General features: G+C 44.0%; 1 protein-coding gene across 1 annotated transcript in view; it reads left to right on the forward strand.

Annotated features, from left to right (window-relative positions):
• Positions 1 to 1,318: 1,318 nt before the first annotated feature.
• Positions 1,319 to 24,617, forward strand: part of LOC115133015 (rho GTPase-activating protein 6-like) — an 87,500-nt gene continuing 64,201 nt past the window's right edge. The window contains 1 exon segment of the mRNA XM_029665834.2: positions 1,319 to 2,124. Within this exon segment, the coding sequence (XP_029521694.2) occupies positions 1,606 to 2,124 (519 nt within the window). The 5' untranslated portion in view covers positions 1,319 to 1,605.

Consider the following 24,617-nt stretch of genomic DNA (forward strand, 5'->3'; position numbering starts at 1 on the left):
GTGCCTTAGACCACTGCGCCACTCGGGACCCCAAAATGATGAGAAGGGATGAATAATTGCCTTGCTTGTGTGTGTATGTGTGTACATGCTTGCAGGCCTGCCTTTCTGCGTACATGCATGCCTATGTTCATTCCTGTAAATGCATGCATGGGTGTGTACCTGTCTGTATGTATGTGTGAAGGTATGGGGAAAATGGTGCCTCATGGGAGACTGGAGGAGGGGGTTGCCCTGATAAAGCTGCTTATGAAGCTGCACTGCATGACACTGATAACAGCTCAGTGAGATTTGACCAGCCTAAAAACAGACAGGGGGAACGATGAGATAAAGAGAGAGAGTGATCCACAAAGAATTGGAAAACGCTGGGGCTCCTCCATTTTGCACTTGAACCTATTTGCGCATCGCTACAGCACATTTACATTTACATTTAAGTCATTTAGCAGACGCTCTTATCCAGAGCGACCTGTATATAGACATCATGTGACATTTGAAATGTCTTTTTTTAAGGGCTTCTGTGAGTGTAATGTCTACTGTTCATTTGTATAATTTGTTTCACTCTTGTTTATTATCTATTTCACTTGCTTTGGCAATGTTAACATTATGTTTCCCATGCCATTAAAGCCCTTGAATTGAATTGAGAGAGTGAAAGCTGGGAGAATTATAGAAAGAGGAAGCCATGCTCCTATAACCCTGAGCTTCTCAAAAGACGAAATGTCCCTTTACAATGTTAACACTGGTAGAGTTGAGTTGGAAGGAAGGAGCCAAGTCTGAGCTCCTTCTGGCCAAACGTGCTGCATAGCAGCTAACCCATATATAGCAACATTGTGCCTGACAGTCTTTCTCACAATTTCTGAGAAACTTGTGGTGCGAAAATGCAGAGAGCAAGATAATCAGACCATGATATTTATTTTGAGGGTAAAACACACGCGCCATGTGTCCCAATGTAATGTACAAATGTGAATTATAGTAAAATAGACTAGACTAGACTATAGGATTAATCCTCATTTATGGATTATGGCTTTAGGTCGATGATTAATCTTTATGCCATGTCCTCAATCGGCCAGCTTTAGTTGTGCTTTATTTCAACAAAGTGAAAGTTAGGCTATGCAGCTATACATCACATAGGCCCAACCTATGTAGGCTATACAATTAATTTATGATTCAAACTTGAAAGATGCAGGTAAAGACCCGGGGAAGACATTTGTATGCACTGGTTTTGCTCATTGGAGCAAAACGAGTGCGCAGTCTTAACAGCCACAGGAGCGCATTGGACGGATTAGAGGAGCGGCGGCGAGGGTAATCAGCTGCGAAACTTCTCTCATCCCGCGGTCCGCTCTGACTACAGTTTGGGAACGAGCTGAGCTGCATGCATAATAACACGGCACAGAGAATTGGATTCATTTGCGCGCTCTCTGTCTCGCTTTATCTGAGATAAAGGCATTCTAACGATGACAGCATAAAAACACGCGGACCGAGGGTTCACTGTGGGAGTATATTGATGGGACCTATCTCGTGGTTTGGTTCTTTATGGCGCTTAAACTAAACTTCTGAGAAAAGGTTGTTTTTTTCAAACGCTGCTGCGTTTGTGCAGAGGAGATAGAGATAGAGATGTCATCTGGTCAAGGACTACTGAACGTCTTCTCCTGCTCCACTCCAGCCTCCAAAGCCATCTCCAAAAGGAAGTTGCGACAAACTCGGAGCCTGGACCCTGATATTATAAGGAAATGTGGCACAGAGACAGATGGAACCCATGGGGACCGCTTGGGGTCACCTGGTTTGCGCATTGAGGAGGCAGGTGCGTTTTCATCCTCGCCAAGCTCCCCTGAGCACCCGGTTGCGTTGAAATCAGATGCCCGGTCCAGAAATCTTAGGGTGAAACAACCCCTTTCGTCTTTATCTGGTCCTTCCACACCCTTGGACCTCTCCCCGACATCAAACTTTCCCTTTAACTATGACGTGACTGTGAGGGGCACAAAGCGGAATACCGCGTGGGATTTACCGTTTCTGGTGAGGAGCCCCAGCGTCACTCCAACTGGGAGCACGAACACATTATTCTCACCGCGGAGATGGCTTCAGAAGAAGCAGCAACAGTCCAGTTCTCACGCCTATATCGTTTGGAAGTCGGAGGTAAATATGACGACGCGTGCACTCCACGCAGTAAAAAATAAGCCTTCATGGTATTCAAGAGGAATGACATATTGACAACATACGTTTGTCTTTGAGGATTTACAGTGCCCTCAGAAAGTACTTACACCCCTCGACTTTTTACCCATTTAGTTGTGTTACAGCCTGAATTTAACGTTGATTACATTTAGATTTTGTGTCACTGACCTACACACAATACCGCGAATTAAGTTTTTACAAAAGTTTGCAAATTTAAAAAAATGAAAAGGTGAAATGTTGAGGCAATAAGTATTCAATACCTTTGTTATTAAGGCAAGGTACATGCATACGCACACATTGTGATATTGTTGTATAGTGGTACTGAACATTTTGTGTTGTGGATATGTGGTGGTGTAGGGATGTTATAGCATTTACTGTTTTATCTTTAGCTCATTCAGTACAAACATAGTTCACTGTTTTAAATTTTGTTTTATATAAAATGTGGGTGCTTGGTGTGTTTGGACCCCAGTAATAAATACAAAATAAAATACAGAATAAAAATATTCCAAAACATGTATCCTGATTGCAATAAGACACTAAAATAAAACTGCGATGGCGATGTCAACATCATGTTATGTATATGCTTCTCATCGGCAAGGACTATGGTTTTTTTTTCTGGATAAAAAGAAACGGAATAGACACTGGGACACAAATTTGTTTTAGGTCAATAACCTAAAACACAAGGCCAAACATACACTGGAGTTACTTACCAAGACGACCTTGAATGTTCTTAAGTGGCCTAGTTACAGTTTTGACTTAAATCGACTTGAAAATCTATGGCAAGTTATAAATGGCTGTCTAGCAATGATCAACAATCAACTTGATAGAGCTTGAAGAATTAAACAAATAATAAACGTGCAAATATTGTGCAATCCAGGTGTGCAAAGCTCTTAGACTTACCCAGAAAAACTCACAGCTGTAATTGCTGCCAAAGGTGATTCTATCATGTATTGACTCAGGGGTGTGAATAATTATGTAAATGAGATATTTCTGTATTTAATTTCCAATAAATGTGCAAAAATGTCTAAAGACATCTTTTCACTTTGTCATGATGGGGTTATTGTGTTTAGATGTGTAAAAAAAAGAAGAAGAAGATTTAATCCGTTTTGAATTCAGGCTGTACCACAACAGAATGTGTAACAACTTATGCAACAACTTATGTGTAACAACCTAAGGGGTATGAAGACTTTCTGAAGGCGCTGTACAACGTTCCGGAGTAGGCCTGAAGGTGACACATGTTTATATTTCCATTTCTTGTCTTTTGATAATTAGAGATGATTTGTTTCATATTTTCATAGTTAATAGGAGAGAGTGCCTGCATGTAACAGCATCTGCAGAGTGGCTGCAGCAGTCAGACCCATAATGAAATCCTTACAAAAACATACTTGGGATTTATTTTTAGCTGTGGCTTTAATGGCTGCATATTTGGCAGCTGTCCACATGCTCCAGTCTAGTTGAAAGGTGTAATGATGCCCCCCCCCTTCCATCTCTAGTGGACTCCCTTGTTATCTGGGATCCTTAGGATGCTCATACCTGAAGTTTACATTTAAAATGGTTAAGTTACGGGCTAAAGTTAGGGTTAGGTAAGGGAGGCTGCTTGAGGGAGGACGGCTCATAATAATGGCTGGAAAGGAGCTAATGGAATGGCATCAAACACATGGAAACCATGTGCTTGATGTATTTGATACTATTCCACCGATTCCGCTCCAGCCATTAAAATGAGCCCGCCCTCCCCAATTAAGGTTCCACCAACCTCCTGTGGTTACAGTTAAGGTTAGGGTAAAGCAGGGCTCTCCAACCCTCTTCCTGGAGAGCTACCATCCTGTAGGTTTTCACTCCAACCCTAATCTAGCGCACCTGATTCTAATAATTAGCTGGTTGATGACCTGAATCAAGTTAGTTACAACTGGTGTTGGAGCGAAAACCTACAGGACGATAGCTCTCCAGGAACAGGGTTGGAGAGCCCTAGGGTAAATGGAGGGGTTAAGGTTAAGGTTAGGGTTAGGGTTAGGGTTGGGACGTCCCAAGGATCCCGTGTAGCGCTAAACCTGGAATTACGTTCATGTAGCGATGCTTTGGCAGCACGTGACAACGCATTTTGATGGCACTGAGTTGGTTCTCACCAGTGTGAACTGAACTGTCACTGGGTCAAAGACAGACACATGAAAAAAATGAGCTGTCTCACGATTTGTGGACCCTTCCCCATTATGTTGTTGTTCCCCAAAACAGGGCAATGAATGTGACATAGACCCATGATTCAGGAAACTCAGTCAGTGTGAATGGTGGGAATTTCCTACAAGCCTGAATGTGATTGAATATAATATAATATAATTACATTTATATTTAAATCGATTAAACAGAGGCAACAGAAAGGATTTCCTTTTTTTGCTGACCGTCAAACTATGGTGACTTTGATGCTCTAGGATGCAGGAGTAGAGGCAGTATCTTTCCTGTGACTGGTATTATCCATTCGAGCTACAGTACACTACACAAGTAAGTGGACACCTGCCCGTCGAACATCTTATTCCAAGTCAGGGGCATTAATATGGAGTTGGTCCCCGCTTTGCTGCTATAACAGTATCCACTCTTCTGGGAACGGCTTTCCACTATATGTTGGAACATTGCTGCGGGTACTTGCTTCTATTCAGCCATAAGAGCATTAGTGAGGTCGGGAACTGATGTTGGGCGATGAGGCCTGGCTCGCAGTCGGCATTCCAATTAATCCAAAAGGTGTTCGATGGAGTTGAGGTCAGGGCTCTTTACAGGCCAGTCAAGTTCTTCCACACCAATCTCGACATATCATTTCTGTATGGATTTCGCTTTGTGCACGAGGAATTTTCATGCTGGATCAGGAAAAGGCCTTACCCAAACAGTTGCCACAAAGTTGGAAGCACAGAATCATCTACAATGTCATTGTATGCTGTAGGTTTAATATTTCCCTTCACTGGAACTAGGGGGCCTTTCCCGAACCATGAAAGACAACCCCAGACCTTTATTCTTCCTCAAACAAACTTTACAGTTGACACAATGCAATCGGGCAGGTGTCGTTCTTCTGGCATCCGCCAAACCCAGATTTGTCCGTTGGACTGCCCAATGGTGAAGCGTGATTCATCACTCCAGAGAACGTGTTTCCATTGCTCCAGAGTTCAATGGCGGCAATCTTTACACCACTCCAGCCAATGCTTGGCATTGCACATGGTGATCTTAGGCTTGTGTGTGGCTGCTCGGCCAAGGAATCCCATTTCATGAAGCACCCGACGAACAGTTCTTGTGCTGACATTACTTCCAGAGGCAGTTTGGAACTCGGTAGTGAGTGTTGCAACCGAGGACAGACAATTTTTACGCTTTTCAGCACTTGGCGATCCCGTTCTGTGAGCTTGTGTAGCATACCACTTCGCGTCTGAGCCGTTGTTGCTCCGAGATGTTTCCAATTCATAATAACGGCACTTACAGCTTACAGGCAGCTCTAGCAGGGCAGAAATTAGTTGGAAAGGTGGCATTTTATGACGGTGGCACGTTGTTTAAAATACTCAATTCCAAAACCAACATGTCAGGTTTGCTAGGTTTGTCAGGTATATGGCAACGGAAAGGACAGGTAGTTCCTCGTTACCAGACGTTCTAAACTAGTTGACATCAACAGCATATGATGTAACACATCAAGTATTTTGGGTCTCTGATTCAGTTATGGTGATGAAAAGTGTGTTTGATCTGCTATCTATTATCTCTAGAAGGCTCCTTTGAAGTCTACAATCAAATCGTCTACCTGGGTGTAATTGGGTGTTGCCTCCTTGGGTGTATAATTTCTCATCCCGAAATCCTCGGACGGTACAACCAATCAATCAATCAAATGTATTTATCAAACCCTTTTTACATCAGCAGATGTCACAAAGTGCTTATACAGAAACCCAGCCTAAAACCCCAAGGGCACCTATTGAGAGTACAGGGAACATTAATTGCAAACCGAAACTGGCAAAGGTGGTTTGGGATTTATGTTTTTTGGATCACTCCCAAGGCCTATCATATTAAACTCTAACAAGGTCGTAACTCTGTTTTTGGATATCCTACCACTGCATACATTATGTATCATTGAGATAAAGCAGGGTTGCTTCTTCTTCTCAAAAATATTTAGATAAGATAGTGGTATCCCACTAGTCTATTCCTACAGATGCCGGCAAGCACAACTAGTGGATACATGCTGTAGTGTATTCAGTTTTTTCGAACATGTTTTTGTCATATCATATTTTGTTTTGTAGCTTGATTATCTTGTCATAAATTGCCATTTGACAGTCTATCTCTGGATTCCCTTAGTGGGTGTTGGGTGTTGATTAGTGGGTGTTGATTCTGTATTGATTCTGTGTCAGATCGGCCTAATGAAATCACAAGATACCGAATTGAACATTTCGACCAACTACTCAGCTAAGAGATTCAGAGTAGAGTAATTATTATTTTCCGATGTGATCCACGAACAGGAAGTGAAACCAGTTTGTTGAGGTTTGTGAGGAACTAGAAGGTTTACATTCAGGACCTATTTTTGTACATCACTTCCATTAATGGTTTAAGAGTGAACGAGTGGAAAGAAGAAAAAGGGGGAAGAGAAGGAGAAAAGCAGTAGCTAGGGTGTCTTAGTTTATCTTATTGAGTCATTCTACTAAAGACACCAGCTTGACGCTTCAGTCAGGCTATAACAGGAAAAGGCCATTACTGGACATACTGTATGTTTACTGTTTATGTTCCGTTGTTGCTAAGTAGGCCTGAGACTCATCCAGGCATATATGACTTAATTTAATGCACATTCTGTACAGTATAGCATACGAAGAGTTTATTTCCAATATGCTATATCCACCTATTTTTCACATTTGTGTTTTTTCATCAGAAATGATCGCTAATGGGTGCCTTCACGTGTGTGTAAAATATTACTATTCTCAAATTTTAAATTAATAGATTTTAGATGTGTGTAAGAAATAGTCTTATTCTTGCCAAAATGCTATATATACATTGTTTAGCTGGAATGGAATGTTCGTATCCTGTATATTTGACTGTGATATGTGGTTGTGTCACGCCCTGACCTTAGAGAGCCGTTTTATTTCTCTATTTGGTTAGGTCAGGGTGTGATTTGGGTGTGCATTCTATGTTTTCTATTTCTTTGTTTTTGACCAAGTGTGGTTCAAAATCAGAGGCAGCTGTCTATCGTTGTCTCTGATTGGGAATCATACTTAGGCAGCCTTTTTCCCACCTAATGTTGTGGGTAATTATTTATTTTCTGTGTGTGTGTATGTATGTATGTATGTATGTATGTATGTATGTATGTATGTATGTATGTATGTATGTATGTATGTATGTATGTGTGTGTGTGTGTGTGTGTGTGTGTGTGTGTGTGTGTGTGTGTGTGTGTGTGTGTGTGTGCGTGCGTGTGCGATTGCGTGCTTGCGTGCGCCACGGTTTGTTCACGGTCGGTTTCTGTATAAGTGTTTTTTTTTGTGTGAAGGTTTCACTTTATTAAAGATGTGGTGTTACATGCACCCTGCACCTTTGGCTCATCTATGACAGGGAGTTTGAAGACAGCGAAGGTTGTCTCACCCAGCTATCTTAAGATGAATGCACTTACTGTAAGTCGCTCTGGATAAGAGCATCTGCTAAATGACTAAAATGCAAATCTCATATTACTGTATTTAATGATATATCAACAAAGAAATATATATATTTTAAATATTGATGTCAATTTATTTTGTTGTGTTTGCTACATTTGTCTGTGTAAAACATAGCAAAACTACTTATTTCTCTGAGTGATGCGTACATAAAGCATTTTGAAAATAATATGGTTATTTCTCCCTCTGATATGAAACCATGAAGTGATAGATTTTAAGCAAATACTGTCATTGAACAACCCCATGCCATAGGGGGAAAAAACACACCAATCAAATAAAATAAAATGTATTTATATAGCCCTTCGTACATCAGCTGATATCTCAAAGTGCTGTACAGAAACCCAGCCTAAAACCCCAAACAGCAAGCAATGCAGGTGTAGAAGCACGGTGGCTAGGAAAAACTCCCTAGAAAGCCCAAAACCTAGGAAGAAACCTAGAGAGGAACCAGGCTATGTGGGGTGGCCAGTCCTCTTCTGGCTGTGCCGGGTGGAGATTATAACAGAACATGGCCAAGATGTTTAAATGTTCATAAATGACCAGCATGGTCAAATAATAATAATCACAGGCAGAACAGTTGAAACTGGAGCAGCAGCACGGCCAGGTGGACTGGGGACAGCAAGGCGTCATCATGTCAGGTAGTCCTGAGGCATGGTCCTAGGGCTCAGGTCCTCAGAGAGAGAGAAAGAAAGAAAGAGAGAATTAGAGAGAGCATACTTAAATTCACACAGGACACCGGATAGGACAGGAGAAGTACTACAGATATAACAAACTGACCCTAGCCCCCCGACACATAAACTACTGCAGCATAAATACTGGAGGCTGAGACAGGAGGGGTCAGGAGACACTGTGGCACCAATCTCTTTTATAATTTCTTAAAACAATAAAAGCTCATTTACCAACATCTCTGAAAAATGTCTCTATAGTGTTTTGGAATGAAACTCTTCATATAGTTCTGGTTGGCGCATGTGCATTTCACTGATATGTCCACATCATACTCATTTAGGATAAGTATGTACTCATTTAGTTACTAGACGTTATCTCAAAGAGTTATTCAAACTGGCCCGATGTCATTACCCCTTCACTCCTTACTTGTGATTTATACTGGCAACTCTTTTAGCTGCAGTTACCTAATGGTTTCTCCCCTCCTATAAGTTGACAGGATAACATTATTATAGTATTACTGATATACAGCTGAAGTAGGAAGTTTACATACACTCAATTAGTATTTGGTAGCATTGCCTTTAAATTGTTTAACTTGGGTCAAATGTTTCAGGTAGCCTTCCACTAGCTTCCCACAATAAGTTGGGTGAATTTTGGCCCATTCCTCCTGACAGAGCTGGTGTAACTGAGTCAGGTTTGTAGGCCTCCTTGCTCGCACACACTTCTTCAGTTCTGCCCACAAATCTTCTATAAGATTGAGGTCAGGGCTTTGTGATGGCCACTCCAATACCTTGACTTTGTTGTCCTTAAGCCATTTTGCCAAAACTTTGAAAGTATGCTTGGGGTCATTGTCCATTTGGAAGACCCATTTGCGACCAAGCTTTAACTTCCTGACTGATGTCTTGAGATGTTGCGTCAATATATCCACATCATTTTCCTCCCTTATGATGTCATCTATTTTGTGAATTGCACCAGTCCCTCCTGCAGCAAAGCACCCCCCCCCCCCCCAACATGATGCTGCCCCCCCGTGTTTCACGGTTGGGATGGTGTTCTCTGGCAAGCCTCCCCTTTTTTCCTCCAAACATAACAATGGTCATTATGGTCAAACAGTTCTATTTTTGTTTCATCAGACCAGAGGACATTTCTCCAAAAAGTCCGATCTTTGTCCCCATGTGCAGTTGCAAACCGTACTCTGGCTTTTTTATGGCGGTTTTGGAGCAGTGGCTTCTTCCTTGCTGAGCGGCCTTTCAGGTTATGTCGATATAGGACTCATTTTACTGTGGATACACAGTTGAAGTCGGAAATTTACGTACACTTAGGTTGGAGTCATTAAAACCAGTTTTTCAACCACTCCACAAATTTCTTGTTAACACACCATATCTACTTTGTGCATGACACAAGTAATTTTTCCAACAATTGTTTACAGACAGATTATTTTATTTATAACCTTCACTGTATCACAATTCCAGTGGGTCAGAAGTTTACATACACTAAGTTGACTGTGGCTTTAAACAGCCTGGAAAATTCCAGAAAATGATGTTATGGCTTTAGAAGCTTCTGCTAATTGACATAATTTGAGTCAATTGGAGGTGTACCTGTGGATGTATTTCAAGGCCTACCTTCAAACCCAGTGCCTCTTTGCTTGACATCATGGGGAAATCAGCAAAGACCTCAGAAAAGAAATGTGGACCTCTACAAGTCTGGTTCATCCTTGGGAGCAATTTCCAAATGCCTGAAGGTACCACGTTCATCTGTACAAACAATAGCAAGTATAAACACCATGGGACCACGCAGCCGTTGTACCGTTCAGGAAGGAGACGCGTTCTGTCTCCTAGAGATGAACATACTTTGGTGCGAAAAGTGCAAATCAATCCCAGATAAACAGCAAAGGACCTTGTGAAGATGCTGGAGGAAACAGGTACAAAAGTATCTATATCCATAGTAAAACAAGTCCTATATCGATAACCTGAAAGGCCGCTCAGCAAAGAAGAAGCCACTGTTCCAAAACCGCCATTAAAAAGCTAGACTACGGTTTGCAACTGCACATGGGGTCAAAGATCGTACGTTTTGGAGAAATGTCCACTGGTCTGGTGAAACAAAATATAACTGTTTGGCCATAATGCCTTGAGGGCAGAAACAAATGTGAATGGTTTATTTAGGCGAGAAATGTGACGGGTTAAGTTTAGACATGTAATCCCAAATGTTTACTGTTAGGGTTAGCGATGAGGTTAAGTTTGTGCAATCACTGTTAGTGTAAGATTGAATAAGGAAAACTCCTCTGAGCTACAGGTTGGTTGCTGCTCAGTGCTGCTATAGACAGTTTCCACTGTATAATGTACGTGTTCTAGTCTAGCTGGCATAGACAGAGACAGACACACAGAGAGACATTCTCAAGTCAAGTGACCTAGAGAAGACCTCCTGTCAAAACAATCGAGACCATGTGTTCAAAGACCATTGATAACTGCCTGTACCTGTTCAAAGACCGTAGACTGCAGGTCTAACTGGATGCATGTGTTCAAAGAAGGTTAGGTAGATATTACTGTTCTGGATGTGTTCTGAGCGTGTCTCCTCAGCATAGTCATCGTGAGGTCTGTCTTCAGGCTACAGTGCTGTTTAGGCAAGTCCAGTTGATTGATCACCAGTGGATCACACTGGGATCTTTGAGGAAAGGGTTTTGATTTCAACTCGATCTTGCCTAAAAGCTACCCCACCTTACACTCTGCACATACGCACGCACGCCTGCCCGCACACACATTTCTTTAAAGAGGGGGGTGACGACCTTGACAGAGACATCTCCGGAATGTTTTTCAGTGTATGTAGTAGCGTCTGGATTGGTTCAACCTGCCATCCCTTTTGCCCACTTCGCTTTTTCACGTAGTGCTGAATCGCAACTCTGTCTTAGCTCGAAAAGAAGTCTCGGTGAATGTCATCTGACAATTATTGTTCCCTGGCCGGACTTCAATCAAACGATGAAGCTAATTGCAGAAAGAAGACAGTGCGTCTGCATGCCACACCGGCAGAAATAACTGGTTCGCATTTTCCCCCCTCGCATCCTTCCCCTTGGGGAAATCAACCGGGGACTTGCGTCTGCGAATCCTCTGCCGCTAGAGTTCTAATCTAATTTCACTCAGAATGTAATTTGTTGTGGTAGTTGTTACTATCGACCGACACCATGCTATCTGGGTCAGATTTGTTTTTTAGAGTTGTTGCTTGCATTTTATATCTCTATTATTTATCCGTCAATTACAGACGCTATCTGACTGAAAAAGTGGACCCTAAGACAAACAAAATCCTAGAAGTGAAGATAGCATGTTATTGGATTTGTGTATGAAGGGCACTATTTGTTGGTTTATCAGGAGACACATTGGCACACCATTCCTACAACTACCAGCCTGGTCCCAGATCTCTGTGCTCTTCTGACTCTTCTCCTATGACAAGACAGCACAAACAGATCATGCGTCAGGCTATACAACTAGTGCTAGCCCACCATCACCACTAAGGCTACAGACCTTTGGCTTCTGCATTATCTCAAGATGGCTCCCTCAGGTGATCCACAGAGTGAAGTGCTCCTGCTGTCTCTGTGAGAGATACAGTGGAATGTTTATGCAGTTGAAAATCATACTAGGATGATGTTCTACAGCTTGGAGAAATGAAAATAACCAACCGTCTGTTCTCCCTGCCAGGAGAGGAAAACATTCAAAACTGTGGGTTTGTTCAAACACAGGGGTTGGATGCCACAAAGGGTTGTATGACATACGATCTGGCTGAGGGTGATCATTCAGTTAGTTTGTAATATTGAATGTTGGATTTTAGTACGATTTTCAGTGCTTTAAAACGTTTTTGGGTGCTATATTTCACAACTGTAGTGTGAAATATATACTGTTTATTAGCAGTCATTTCATTAAACAAATGGAATTTTGGGGCATGGTTTAGGTTTATTATTTTGTCTACATGGGAAAGTGTTCTCTCCTTTGAGAAAAAGGGGTATCTACTGAAATAGAACCACATGTAAAGTAAACATGATTTTCCGTTGCCAAATCTCAGTGTCTGTTGCCAATTAAGTCTCTCCTTACAAGGGCTCACACGTTAATGTGGTCAGTCATGGGAAAAGCATGTATATGATTTAAGCCATTTCAAACCCTCACACTGCTCCAATATAAGTCTTTGTACTGGGTATTGGGTTCATGAATTCAATTTATTTATTAATTTAGTTGAATATGAACTGTGGCAATCTGTTATACAAAGGCTAAATCTTCACATGGAGAAATTCACAAGTAAAGTATTTCAAACAGACCTGGGCTTCCAGCCCATGTGAAAGGGAATAGTGGCTGTGCAAGAGGCCCTCCGTTCCCCTCAAGTCAATATCACTGATTACCATGTTTGTGGCTGTTCAGTAGAACACGCATATAGACTACCTACACACTTGCTCAAGATCACAAAGCTTGGAGAGTTGGACTCACGTATTTTGCTCTACGGTTATTACCATCTTGCATGTCACCTGAAGACTAGTTTAGAGGTGCTGCTGTTTCTCTGTGCCTCTGTCCATCTGTAATAGAGGGCCGTACAGGCCGGCCCTTCTGCCAGCGGGACCTGTAGACTTCATCAGGCCGAGGAAGTCGAGCAGTTTTCATTTCCTGTCACTATTAGAGAATGAGCCTGAAGGAAGGAAGTGTTTTATAGGCCAGGTCTACTTCCGTCCGTCAGGAGGGTTTAATAAGATACATTCTATTTGACACACAAGTTGTGTGTCCGGCTGCAGTATGTTTCCATTTCACAATAGGCTACTGCTGTTTGCGATTCACACATTCTTTCAAAATGACCTTTTACATGTGAATTTATTTGCGATGTGAATTCTATCTTATTTGGAGAGAGAAGCACTGAAAACAAGTGTCATTAACAAATTATTACAACTATAAGTCTTCATTTACCTTGTGCTTTAATTTCCATCTAGGATTTGTCTGTGTCAAAACTCTCTAACATCGGTACAGTTCTGCTCAAGTGAGATAAGATCGGCATAAGCAGAAATGATTTGTGCATGTTTTTCGAGAACATGAAGTTTGGCATCTAGTTTCCATTCGCATGCCGTTCCTACTGAGACTCAGTATCACTATGAGGGAGAAGAAATAAATCACTTTTAGGATGGGAGTACCACTCCCACATCCAAGAATTTCATATTTTGTACTTAACTTTTTGAGATACAATAATTCCTAATACAGTCATTCCTAAAAAAGGAGAAAGAAAAATCGTTCTTGGTTAGGTTATGTTTTACGTGTCCGAATCATTCCGTTTTTTTCTGTAGACATTTATAGTAGATGAGGGAAAGAAACTCATCCATGGCTGCTTCCTAGACCCATGGCTGCTTTCCAGCAACACTGATCCTTGGCTGCTTCCTAGCTTCAGCCTCACTCGTCCACGGCTGCTTCCTAGACCCATGGCTGCTTTCCAGCAACACTGATCCTTGGCTGCTTCCTAGCTTCAGCCTGGACCCATGGCTGCTTTCCAGCAACACTCATCCTTGGCTGCTTCCTAGCTTCAGCCTCACTCGTCCACGGCTGTTTCCTGGACCCATGGCTGCTTTCCAGCAACACTCATCCTTGGCTGCTTCCTAGCTTCAGCCTCACTCGTCCACGGCTGTTTCCTGGACCCATGGCTGCTTTCCAGCAACACTCATCCATGGCTGCTTCCTAGCTTCAGCCACACTCGTCCACGGCTGTTTTCTGCCTTCAGCCTCATTCGTCCACGGCTGCTTCCTAGCTTCAGCCTCACTCGTTCACGGCTTCTTCCTAGCTTCAGCCTCAGAGAAGGGTGAAAGAGTTGTTTGGAATTCCAGTCCATTGATGCATGGGACCCTGATGAAAAAAGGGTGACTGCCCACAATTCCCAATCCTCTCCTCTGGCTTCACACTCAGCTAAATTCCAGCTATTTCTGCTAAATTTTTTCACCCTGCTTTCCCAGGCCTGTTGTTACCTAGAATAACCAAGGCACTGGTGTCAGAAACACACAGTAGTCTGAATGGCATACGTACGTTTATGCTGTAGAACTACTAGGTCCCCTCTATTCAGTTATGTCTATAGGAGCCTATGGCTTGTTTTGAATTTACCATTTGATTGATGTTGTGATTGATGTAGATGGGAGGATACAGTTGCTTCAGTTGAATCCTATGCCGATATAGGATCCTGCTGACATTTAATCAAGTCCACAGAATGAGCTTATGGAATAAGTGACACAGTTATGCCTAGCAACATTGTCATGTCGCAGAGTCCATATTCAGGTGTTTTGAATCAATTCGTAGCTAAACAAACTCTACAGACAGCCTGTGATGTTGGTCAGCGTGTTCTCATCCGAGTGAACATAAAATCTAATGTACTGTTCTAGACAGCTCTCTGATTGACTCGGGTCAAAAGAGGGGTAAGTCAGTGTGAGGAGGCCCACGTGAAGAACCCAATTGACCCAGCATCGTCCGAATTTTGGCCCGGTGTAGGCCATCATTGTAAAAAAGAATTTGTTCTTAACTGACTTGCCTAGTTAAATAAAGGTTCAGTATGCATACTACCTTTACCATATTGAAACTGCTGATATTAGCCCACTACCACTTTCATGCTGCCACTTCTACTTGTACCACTACCACAAGCAATTGATATTGTTCCCACTACTTTTACTTATGTTGTCATTGGATGCACATGTATCTGTAATAACAGCAGGCACACAGACCTTACCCCTGGAGTGTCTCTATCTTTCTCTCTCTCTCTCTCTCTTCTCCGCTCCCTCTCTCCATTCTGCCTGTTCAGTGCTGTAACCTGACCTCTGGTTTCCATGGCAGCCAACTGGGCTAGGCCCTCCTCCTCCTCCGTATCGTAGTGTTCTTCACTGCACTTAATCACATGGACGAAGCTCACAAACAATCCTTAGTTGTGGGTTGAGAAATATCAGAGTCCGCCTTACTCATCAACCATGTGCCAGTTTTGTCAAAAATCAAATAGTCCGGCTAACTGACAACCTCTACACAGTTAAATGCGCCCCACTGCTACTAGTACAATCCAAAACAAGCTAACTGCAACCCCTGTATGACAACATATAGCTAGACCCCAGCAATCATTGCGCCCATATATCCTACCTGAACAGATCACAGAGTCTAACTAACTTGTCGTTCTTGAAGGCCTATCCATCCTAAATAATGATGGGAGACTCTTTGAACTTGTTTGTCAGACAGGCAGAGCCCAGCAGCAGAATAATCTCCACATTTAATCACAGGGATGTTGCAGAGCTAGTGAACTAACAAGACATTACTCAGCTAGGCTACAGTGTAGCTAACTCTATCGCTCCTGAGAGAGGACCTTATCAGTGTGTTCCCCCTTCACTCCCATTGGCCGGCAGAGCTCAGAGGAGACAGGTTTATCTGCTGTTGTACAGTCTTGGTCTTGGAAATAATTAAGCAATAAGGCACGAGGGGGCATGGTATATGGCCAATATACCACGGTTAAGTGCTGTTCTTATGCACAACGAATAGTGCCAGGATACAGCCTTTAGCCGTGGTATATTGCCCATATACCACAAACTCCTGAGGTGCCTTATTGTTATTATAAATTGGTTACCAATGTAATTAGAGCAGTACAAATACATGTTTTGTCATACCCGTGGTATACGGTCTGATATACCATGGCTGTCAGCCAATCAGCATTCAGGGCTCGAACCACCCAGTTTATAATTTAAAATAACTCGCAACTTCAGTAGGATTGTCACTAGAGACCATGACAAAGTATTGTAGTAGCTATTGTAGCTATTGTAGCTTGTACGTTTTGTGATTATTACTAAAACATCCAACAGTAGCTGTGTCCAAGCAAGATGGCGTCCGATGTGAAACTGAAATGTGCAAAAGTGTTTGGGATTCTAAAAATAAGAGGCATATATTTGCTTGGGTTTTCTAATTCAGGTCTTTGCCTGACCTGAATGCCTGCCAGCAGAAATAGTAATGGTTGTGTAAATATGGTACCTCAGATGTAGGCCAAACAGACTCTCCAACCAGAAGACCTTTCACCCTGAACTCTGTCAGACAGCAAGGAAGCATAACAAAACATGAAGCAAGAGGCATTTTAGTCCCAGCAGCCATGGCCTCTGCAGCTATTAATAGAAAATAGCTTCAGACTATTTTGTTGCTCTCCGGGCGGCCTACGTTTGAGGAACAGGGCGATGGGTTTAGTGTGTGTGTGTGTGTGTGTGTGTGTGTGTGTGTGTGTGTGTGTGTGTGTGTGTGTGTGTGCGTGTGTGTGTGTCCATGTGAACGTGGTAGTGGAGCAGTTGGTATCAATATACAGTAGGTGTTTCTTTGTAGAGTTTTCTGGCCTAATGTCTCAGTCCAGTACACACTGGAGGCTATGTGAGTAGGACAGGGAATGAACATCTCGTTATAGTGTGTGTGTGTGTGGATGCCCTGAAGCTGATTTGATAATTGATCATGTTCAAATTGAATTTCTAGTGCAATGTGTGTGTGTCTGCAGTGCTAGAACCGTGGAAAATGTATATGGGATTTACATTGGCATCTACAGCTACGTGGTAGTTTGATTGTTGCTTAGGTTTGTATGTGAGGTCACACAAAAGTGCATTCGAGGAGACTATCCATCTGCAATAATTGGTTAACATATTCCAGATAAATAGTCTCTTCTCTGTGACAATGCGGACGAAGGGAGTGTCTCATTTGGAAATGTAACCCTTTAACTCCACCTAGTGATATTCATTTCAATGTGGCTGAGTTGGGAGTTAGACTGGAACGCATCCAGAGTGCAAGAAACAAGATGGAATGTTGAGAAATAGGTGTAGGTTGCTGTGTTAACCAGACGGGGGTGCTATTGACTTCCCCATCCCCTGTTACAGCCTCACTCAAAGCTAGCTGAACAGAATGCTGAGTCTACAGCTGCAATGACATTTGGTGCAATCCAGCAGAACACAGTCAGTGTGAATGAGCTGAGCTTCCGGGTGGCCTGTGGTTACAGCTGTGCCCAGCTGCCCCCCCCACCCCCCTCCTCTGGCTAACCTGCCATGAATATCTCTCCCTGCTCAAACTTTGTGGTGGTAGTGACTCATTGGATTATAACCCCTACACATGATCATGCTGTTACAACATAATATTATTGTTTAAGAGTGTGAATTATGGTAATATTATGGCCAGAGAACAAAGTACTAACGAGTTACTCAGTGGGTATAGACATCATATCCAGGCATGGATCCCTTACACTACTGCTGTGTCCCTCCCCAGAAGCCTGGTGCTGTGACGTTACGTGTGTGTGTGTGTGTGTGTGTGTGTGTGTGTGAGTGTGTGTGAGTGTGAGTGTGAGTGTGTGTGTGTGTGTGAGTGAGTGTGAGTGTGTGTGTGTGTGTGTGTGTGTGTGTGTGTGTGTGTGTGTGTGTGTGAGTGAGTGAGTGAGTGAGTGAGAGAATGTGTGTGTAAATGTGGTGTGTATCCTGGCCTCTAGATGTGAGAGCAGTGTAGGGTAGTGATGGGAAAAGATCGCTACAGTTACATGTCGGGATATTATTTTGATGATATATTGTATCTTTTTGACAATATTATAATATTATTTTTCAGCTAGTTGGCTGCAGCTGCACCAAAACGACAGTATTTTTTCTTCATGGCTTGTTCTTTTTAAATAGGGAGCCAATTCGTTTTCAGCACTTTTATTTTCATGACTGATAAAAACGTGTTTTCTGATGGCTCTGTCTCTTGTCGCAGCAGACATATGGTGAGCAATATGTTTGGAACATCAAATCGCAATAAAATCACAGTTTTCAATACGTATCTTATCAGCACCTAAGTATCGTGATAATATCATATGGTGAGGTCCCTAGTAATTCCCAGCCTAGCATAGGGTCGAGTTCACCAGGGTTAGGGTCGAGTTCCCCAGGGTTAGGGTCGAGTTCCCCAGGGTTAGAGTTGTTCACCAGGGTTAGGGTCGAGTTCCCCAGGGTTAGGGTCGAGTTCCCCAGGGTTAGGGTCGAGTTCCCCAGGGTTAGGGCCGAGGTCCCCAGGGTTAGGGCCGAGGTCCCCAGGGTTAGGGCCGAGTTCCCCAGGGTTAGAGTTGTTCACCAGGGTTAGAGGAGTTCACCAGGGTTAGGGTCGAGTTCCCCACGGTTAGGGCCGAGGTCCCCAGGCTTAGAGTTGTTCACCAGGGTTAGGGCCGAGTTCCCAGGGTTAGGCCTGTTCCCAGGGTTAGAGTTGTTCACCAGGGTTAGGGTTGAGTTCCCCAGGGTTAGAGTTGTTCACCAGGGTTAGGGTTGAGTTCACCAGGGTTAGGGTTAAGTTCACCAGGGTTAGGGTTGAGTTCCCCAGGGTTAGAGTTGTTCCCCAGGGTTAGAGTTGTTCACCAGGGTTAGGGTTGAGTTCCCCAGGGTTAGAGTTGTTCACCAGGGTTAGGGTTGAGTTCACCAGGATTAGGGTTAAGTTCACCAGGGCTAGGGTTGAGTTCCCCAGGGTTAGGGTCGAGTTCCCCAGGGTTAGAGTTGTTCACCAGGGTTAGAGGAGTTCACCAGGGTTAGGGTCGAGTTCCCCACGGTTAGGGCCGAGGTCCCCAGGCTTAGAGTTGTTCACCAGGGTTAGGGCCGAGTTTCCCAGGGTTAGGGTTGAGTTCACCAGGGTTAGGGTTAAGTTCACCAGGGTTAGGGTTGAGTTCCCCAGGGTTAGAGTTGTTCACCAGGGTTAGGGTTGAGTTCACCAGGGTTAGGGTTAAGTTCACCAGGGTTAGGGTTGAGTTCCCCAGGGTTAGGGTCGAGTTCCCCAGGGTTAGAGTTGTTCACCAGGGTTAGGGTTGAGTTCACCAGGGTTAGGGTTAAGTTCACCAGGGTTAGGGCCGAGTTCCCCAGGGTTAGAGTTGTTCACCAGGGTTAGGGCTGAGGTCCCCAGGGTTAGGATTGAGTTCCCCAGGCTTAGAGTTGTTTACCAGGGTTAGGGTCGAGTTCCCCACGGTTAGGGCCGAGGTCCCCAGGGTTAGAGTTGTTCACCAGGGTTAGGGCCGAGTTCCCCAGGCTTAGAGTTGTTCACCAGGGTTAGGGTCGAGTTCCTCAGGCTTAGAGTTGTTCACCAGGGTTAGGGTTGAGTTCCCCACGGTTAGGGCCGAGGTCCCCAGGGTTAGGGTCGAGTTCCCCAGGCTTAGAGTTGTTCACCAGGGTTAGGGGTTGAGTTCACCATGGGTGAATAGACGGTAACATGGGAGGACTGTAGGAGAGTGACTATTATTATTGCACAAACGAGCGGTGGAGGAGTCAGTTGAAACAGGAAGAGCAGGGGAGCTGAGGTAACAAAACGACAACCTTCAGTATGTTGTTTTACTAAAGCTGACGGAGGGCTATATTCTTATGTCAACATAGAAAATAAGTGATATGGCACACTGCATGGTCTGGTCTGCAACCCTATAAAGTATTCTAATATTTCAAGGCGGTGCTTGAAATATTTAGTTGTTTTTCTTCGGATAATGTATGGATGTGTCACCTTGCTGTATTGCATTGTATTCTAACACCCTTTCATTGTCCACATATTCCCTCTCCTCCTCCTCCTCTCCAACCTTTTATCTCTCCCATTCCTCCTTTCATCTCTCTATCGTCCATCCCTCACTTTATTCAGATGACGTGTTCTCCTTAAGTCACAGGATTTGTCCCAAATGGCACCCTATTCCCTATATAGTGCACTACGTTTGACAAAAGCCTCATGGCCCCTTTTCCAAATGAATGCACTATATAGGGAATAGGCTGACATGTTGTCTCCATGTTAGTAGCTAATTAAATAGACGGCAGAAAGAAGCTGTCCTTTTGTTATCTTGGTTACAGAGGTAAACATAGCGCCTGTGTCTATTCCTCTTTTTTTATGCTGTTACAACATAATATTATTGTATAAGAGTGTGAATTATGGTAATACTATGGCCAGAGAACAAAGTACTAATGAGTTACTCAGTGGGTATAGACATCATATCCAGGGCATGGATCCTTTACCCTACTGCTGGGTCCCTTCCTTGCTGTGACGTTACGTATGTGTGTGTGTATGTGTGTGTGTGTGTGTGTGTGTTTGTGTGTGTGTGTGTGCGAGTGAGTGAGTGAGAGAATGTGTGTGTAAATGTGGTGTGTATCCTGGCCTCTAGATGTGAGAGCAGTGTAGGGTAGTGATGGGAAAAGATCGCTACAGTTACATGTCGGGATATTATTTTGATGATATATTGTATCTTTTTGACAATATTATAATATTATTTTTCAGCTAGTTGGCTGCAGCTGCACCAAAACGACAGTATTTTTTCTTCATGGCTTGTTCTTTTTAAATAGGGAGCCAATTCGTTTTCAGCACTTTTATTTTCATGACTGATAAAAACGTGTTTTCTGATGGCTCTGTCTCTTGTCGCAGCAGACATATGGTGAGCAATATGTTTGGAACATCAAATCGCAATAAAATCACAGTTTTCAATACGTATCTTATCAGCACCTAAGTATCGTGATAATATCATATGGTGAGGTCCCTAGTAATTCCCAGCCTAGCATAGGGTCGAGTTCACCAGGGTTAGGGTCGAGTTCCCCAGGGTTAGGGTCGAGTTCCCCAGGGTTAGAGTTGTTCACCAGGGTTAGGGTCGAGTTCCCCAGGGTTAGGGTCGAGTTCCCCAGGGTTAGGGTCGAGTTCCCCAGGGTTAGGGCCGAGGTCCCCAGGGTTAGGGCCGAGGTCCCCAGGGTTAGGGCCGAGTTCCCCAGGGTTAGAGTTGTTCACCAGGGTTAGAGGAGTTCACCAGGGTTAGGGTCGAGTTCCCCACGGTTAGGGCCGAGGTCCCCAGGCTTAGAGTTGTTCACCAGGGTTAGGGCCGAGTTCCCCAGGGTTAGGGTCGAGTTCCCCAGGGTTAGAGTTGTTCACCAGGGTTAGGGTTGAGTTCCCCAGGGTTAGAGTTGTTCACCAGGGTTAGGGTTGAGTTCACCAGGGTTAGGGTTAAGTTCACCAGGGTTAGGGTTGAGTTCCCCAGGGTTAGAGTTGTTCACCAGGGTTAGGGTTGAGTTCACCAGGATTAGGGTTAAGTTCACCAGGGCTAGGGTTGAGTTCCCCAGGGTTAGGGTCGAGTTCCCCAGGGTTAGAGTTGTTCACCAGGGTTAGAGGAGTTCACCAGGGTTAGGGTCGAGTTCCCCACGGTTAGGGCCGAGGTCCCCAGGCTTAGAGTTGTTCACCAGGGTTAGGGCCGAGTTTCCCAGGGTTAGGGTTGAGTTCACCAGGGTTAGGGTTAAGTTCACCAGGGTTAGGGTTGAGTTCCCCAGGGTTAGAGTTGTTCACCAGGGTTAGGGTTGAGTTCACCAGGGTTAGGGTTAAGTTCACCAGGGTTAGGGTTGAGTTCCCCAGGGTTAGGGTCGAGTTCCCCAGGGTTAGAGTTGTTCACCAGGGTTAGGGTTGAGTTCACCAGGGTTAGGGTTAAGTTCACCAGGGTTAGGGCCGAGTTCCCCAGGGTTAGAGTTGTTCACCAGGGTTAGGGCTGAGGTCCCCAGGGTTAGGATTGAGTTCCCCAGGCTTAGAGTTGTTTACCAGGGTTAGGGTCGAGTTCCCCACGGTTAGGGCCGAGGTCCCCAGGGTTAGAGTTGTTCACCAGGGTTAGGGCCGAGTTCCCCAGGCTTAGAGTTGTTCACCAGGGTTAGGGTCGAGTTCCTCAGGCTTAGAGTTGTTCACCAGGGTTAGGGTTGAGTTCCCCACGGTTAGGGCCGAGGTCCCCAGGGTTAGGGTCGAGTTCCCCAGGCTTAGAGTTGTTCACCAGGGTTAGGGTTGAGTTCACCATGGGTGAATAGACGGTAACATGGGAGGACTGTAGGAGAGTGACTATTATTATTGCACAAACGAGCGGTGGAGGAGTCAGTTGAAACAGGAAGAGCAGGGGAGCTGAGGTAACAAAACGACAACCTTCAGTATGTTGTTTTACTAAAGCTGACGGAGGGCTATATTCTTATGTCAACATAGAAAATAAGTGATATGGCACACTGCATGGTCTGGTCTGCAACCCTATAAAGTATTCTAATATTTCAAGGCGGTGCTTGAAATATTTAGTTGTTTTTCTTCGGATAATGTATGGATGTGTCACCTTGCTGTATTGCATTGTATTCTAACACCCTTTCATTGTCCACATATTCCCCTCTCCTCCTCCTCCTCTCCAACCTTTTATCTCTCCCATTCCTCCTTTCATCTCTCTATCGTCCATCCCTCACTTTATTCAGATGACGTGTTCTCCTTAAGTCACAGGATTTGTCCCAAATGGCACCCTATTCCCTATATAGTGCACTACGTTTGACAAAAGCCTCATGGCCCCTTTTCCAAATGAATGCACTATATAGGGAATAGGCTGACATGTTGTCTCCATGTTAGTAGCTAATTAAATAGACGGCAGAAAGAAGCTGTCCTTTTGTTATCTTGGTTACAGAGGTAAACATAGCGCCTGTGTCTATTCCTCTTTTTTTATGCTGTTACAACATAATATTATTGTATAAGAGTGTGAATTATGGTAATACTATGGCCAGAGAACAAAGTACTAATGAGTTACTCAGTGGGTATAGACATCATATCCAGGGCATGGATCCTTTACCCTACTGCTGGGTCCCTTCCTTGCTGTGACGTTACGTATGTGTGTGTGTATGTGTGTGTGTGTGTGTGTGTGTGTGTGTGTTTGTGTGTGTGTGTGTGCGAGTGAGTGAGTGAGAGAATGTGTGTGTGTAAATGTGGTGTGTATCCTGGCCTCTAGATGTGAGAGCAGTGTAGGGTAGTGATGGCAAAAGATCGCTACAGTTACATGTCGGGATATTATTTGTGATAATATATTGTATCTTTTTGAAAACACTCTTTCATTGTCCACATTTTCCCTTCTCCAACCTTTTATCTCTCCCTTTCCTCCTTTCATCTCTCTATCGCCCATCCTTCACTTTATTCAGATGGCGTGTCCTCCTTAAGTCACAGGATGTGTCCCAAATGGCACCCTATTCCCTATATAGTGCACTACGTTTGACAAAAGCCCCATGGCCCCTTTTCCAAATGAATGCACTATATAGGGAATAGGCTGACATTTGGGACATACCCACAGACTCCATGTTAGTAGCTAATTAAATGGACGGCAGAAAGAAGCTGTCCTTTTATTATCTTGGTTACAGAGGTAAACATAGCGCCTGTGTCTATTCCTCTTTTCCCCCTCCCTCCCTCCCTCCCTCCCTCCCTCCCTCCCTCCCTCCCTTGCACTCACACTGTTTTGGAAGGGATCATAGACCCTCGTCATACCAGAGCAGGGTCTGAAGAGCGCTGACGCACTTCAGTGTTCTGTGTGTGTGTGCGTATGCGTGTGTGTGTGTGTGTGTGTTTTTTAGCAGTTGGATACACTTGATGATGTGCTCATGTTCTAGCCAAGTGTTTTATAAACCTTTAAATGCCCTTGTTATGATTTTAGAAAAGACTAGAGCCATAGATTGCTCTAGTGTCTAAAATGTCATCATTCTACCCAAAGCCCAGTGCACTGTGGGAATGTGTGCAGAATAAACACACTGAAAGAGTCCCCTTAGTGCCCACTTTACTGTGCCTGGTCTGCCTGGCTTTGTCCATGCTGCTGCTCCTGTCTCTCTCTGCTTCCACATCCCTTTGTCACGTTGTATCACTACACCCACACCCCACTGGCTCCCCTCAGATGAGAACAGTCTGCTGCTGGAATGGAGACATTACAGGAATAATCATTTTTCTGGCCCGCTCGGGAAACTCGAGCTGCCGCGGCAATGGAGGAGTATTAGGGAGAGAGGCAGACGGCTTCAGGGGTAGAGAGAGGAGAGGGAGGGGCAGGGAAGGAGTAGAGAGAGGAGGTTGTTACTACAGGGAAAGGACGCTGAGCTAAGGCTGAGTTCTCGTTATTCAAAAGTCAGAGTCATTTGAATCAAGACACCCATGGGGTCAGTTACATTAAGAAGCCCAAATGATGGGTGAATTTCAGTTTAGAATAGCTTAATTGTCTCTGGATAATTTGAACGAAGGAAATACATTTGGGAGGCTTATTGAAACAAAGAGGGGAGGTTCTTGTGGTCAATCTAAACCAAAGAGGAGCCAACACTTTAACTAGGAGTCTAGATCATTATATTAAGACATTAGTCTCGGCTTTAATATGATTGTAAAAATGAACGGCTCCTACTAATTT

This window comes from Oncorhynchus nerka, linkage group LG2, assembly GCF_034236695.1.
Source record: "Oncorhynchus nerka isolate Pitt River linkage group LG2, Oner_Uvic_2.0, whole genome shotgun sequence".
In the NCBI taxonomy this organism is placed as follows: Eukaryota; Metazoa; Chordata; class Actinopteri; order Salmoniformes; family Salmonidae; genus Oncorhynchus; species Oncorhynchus nerka.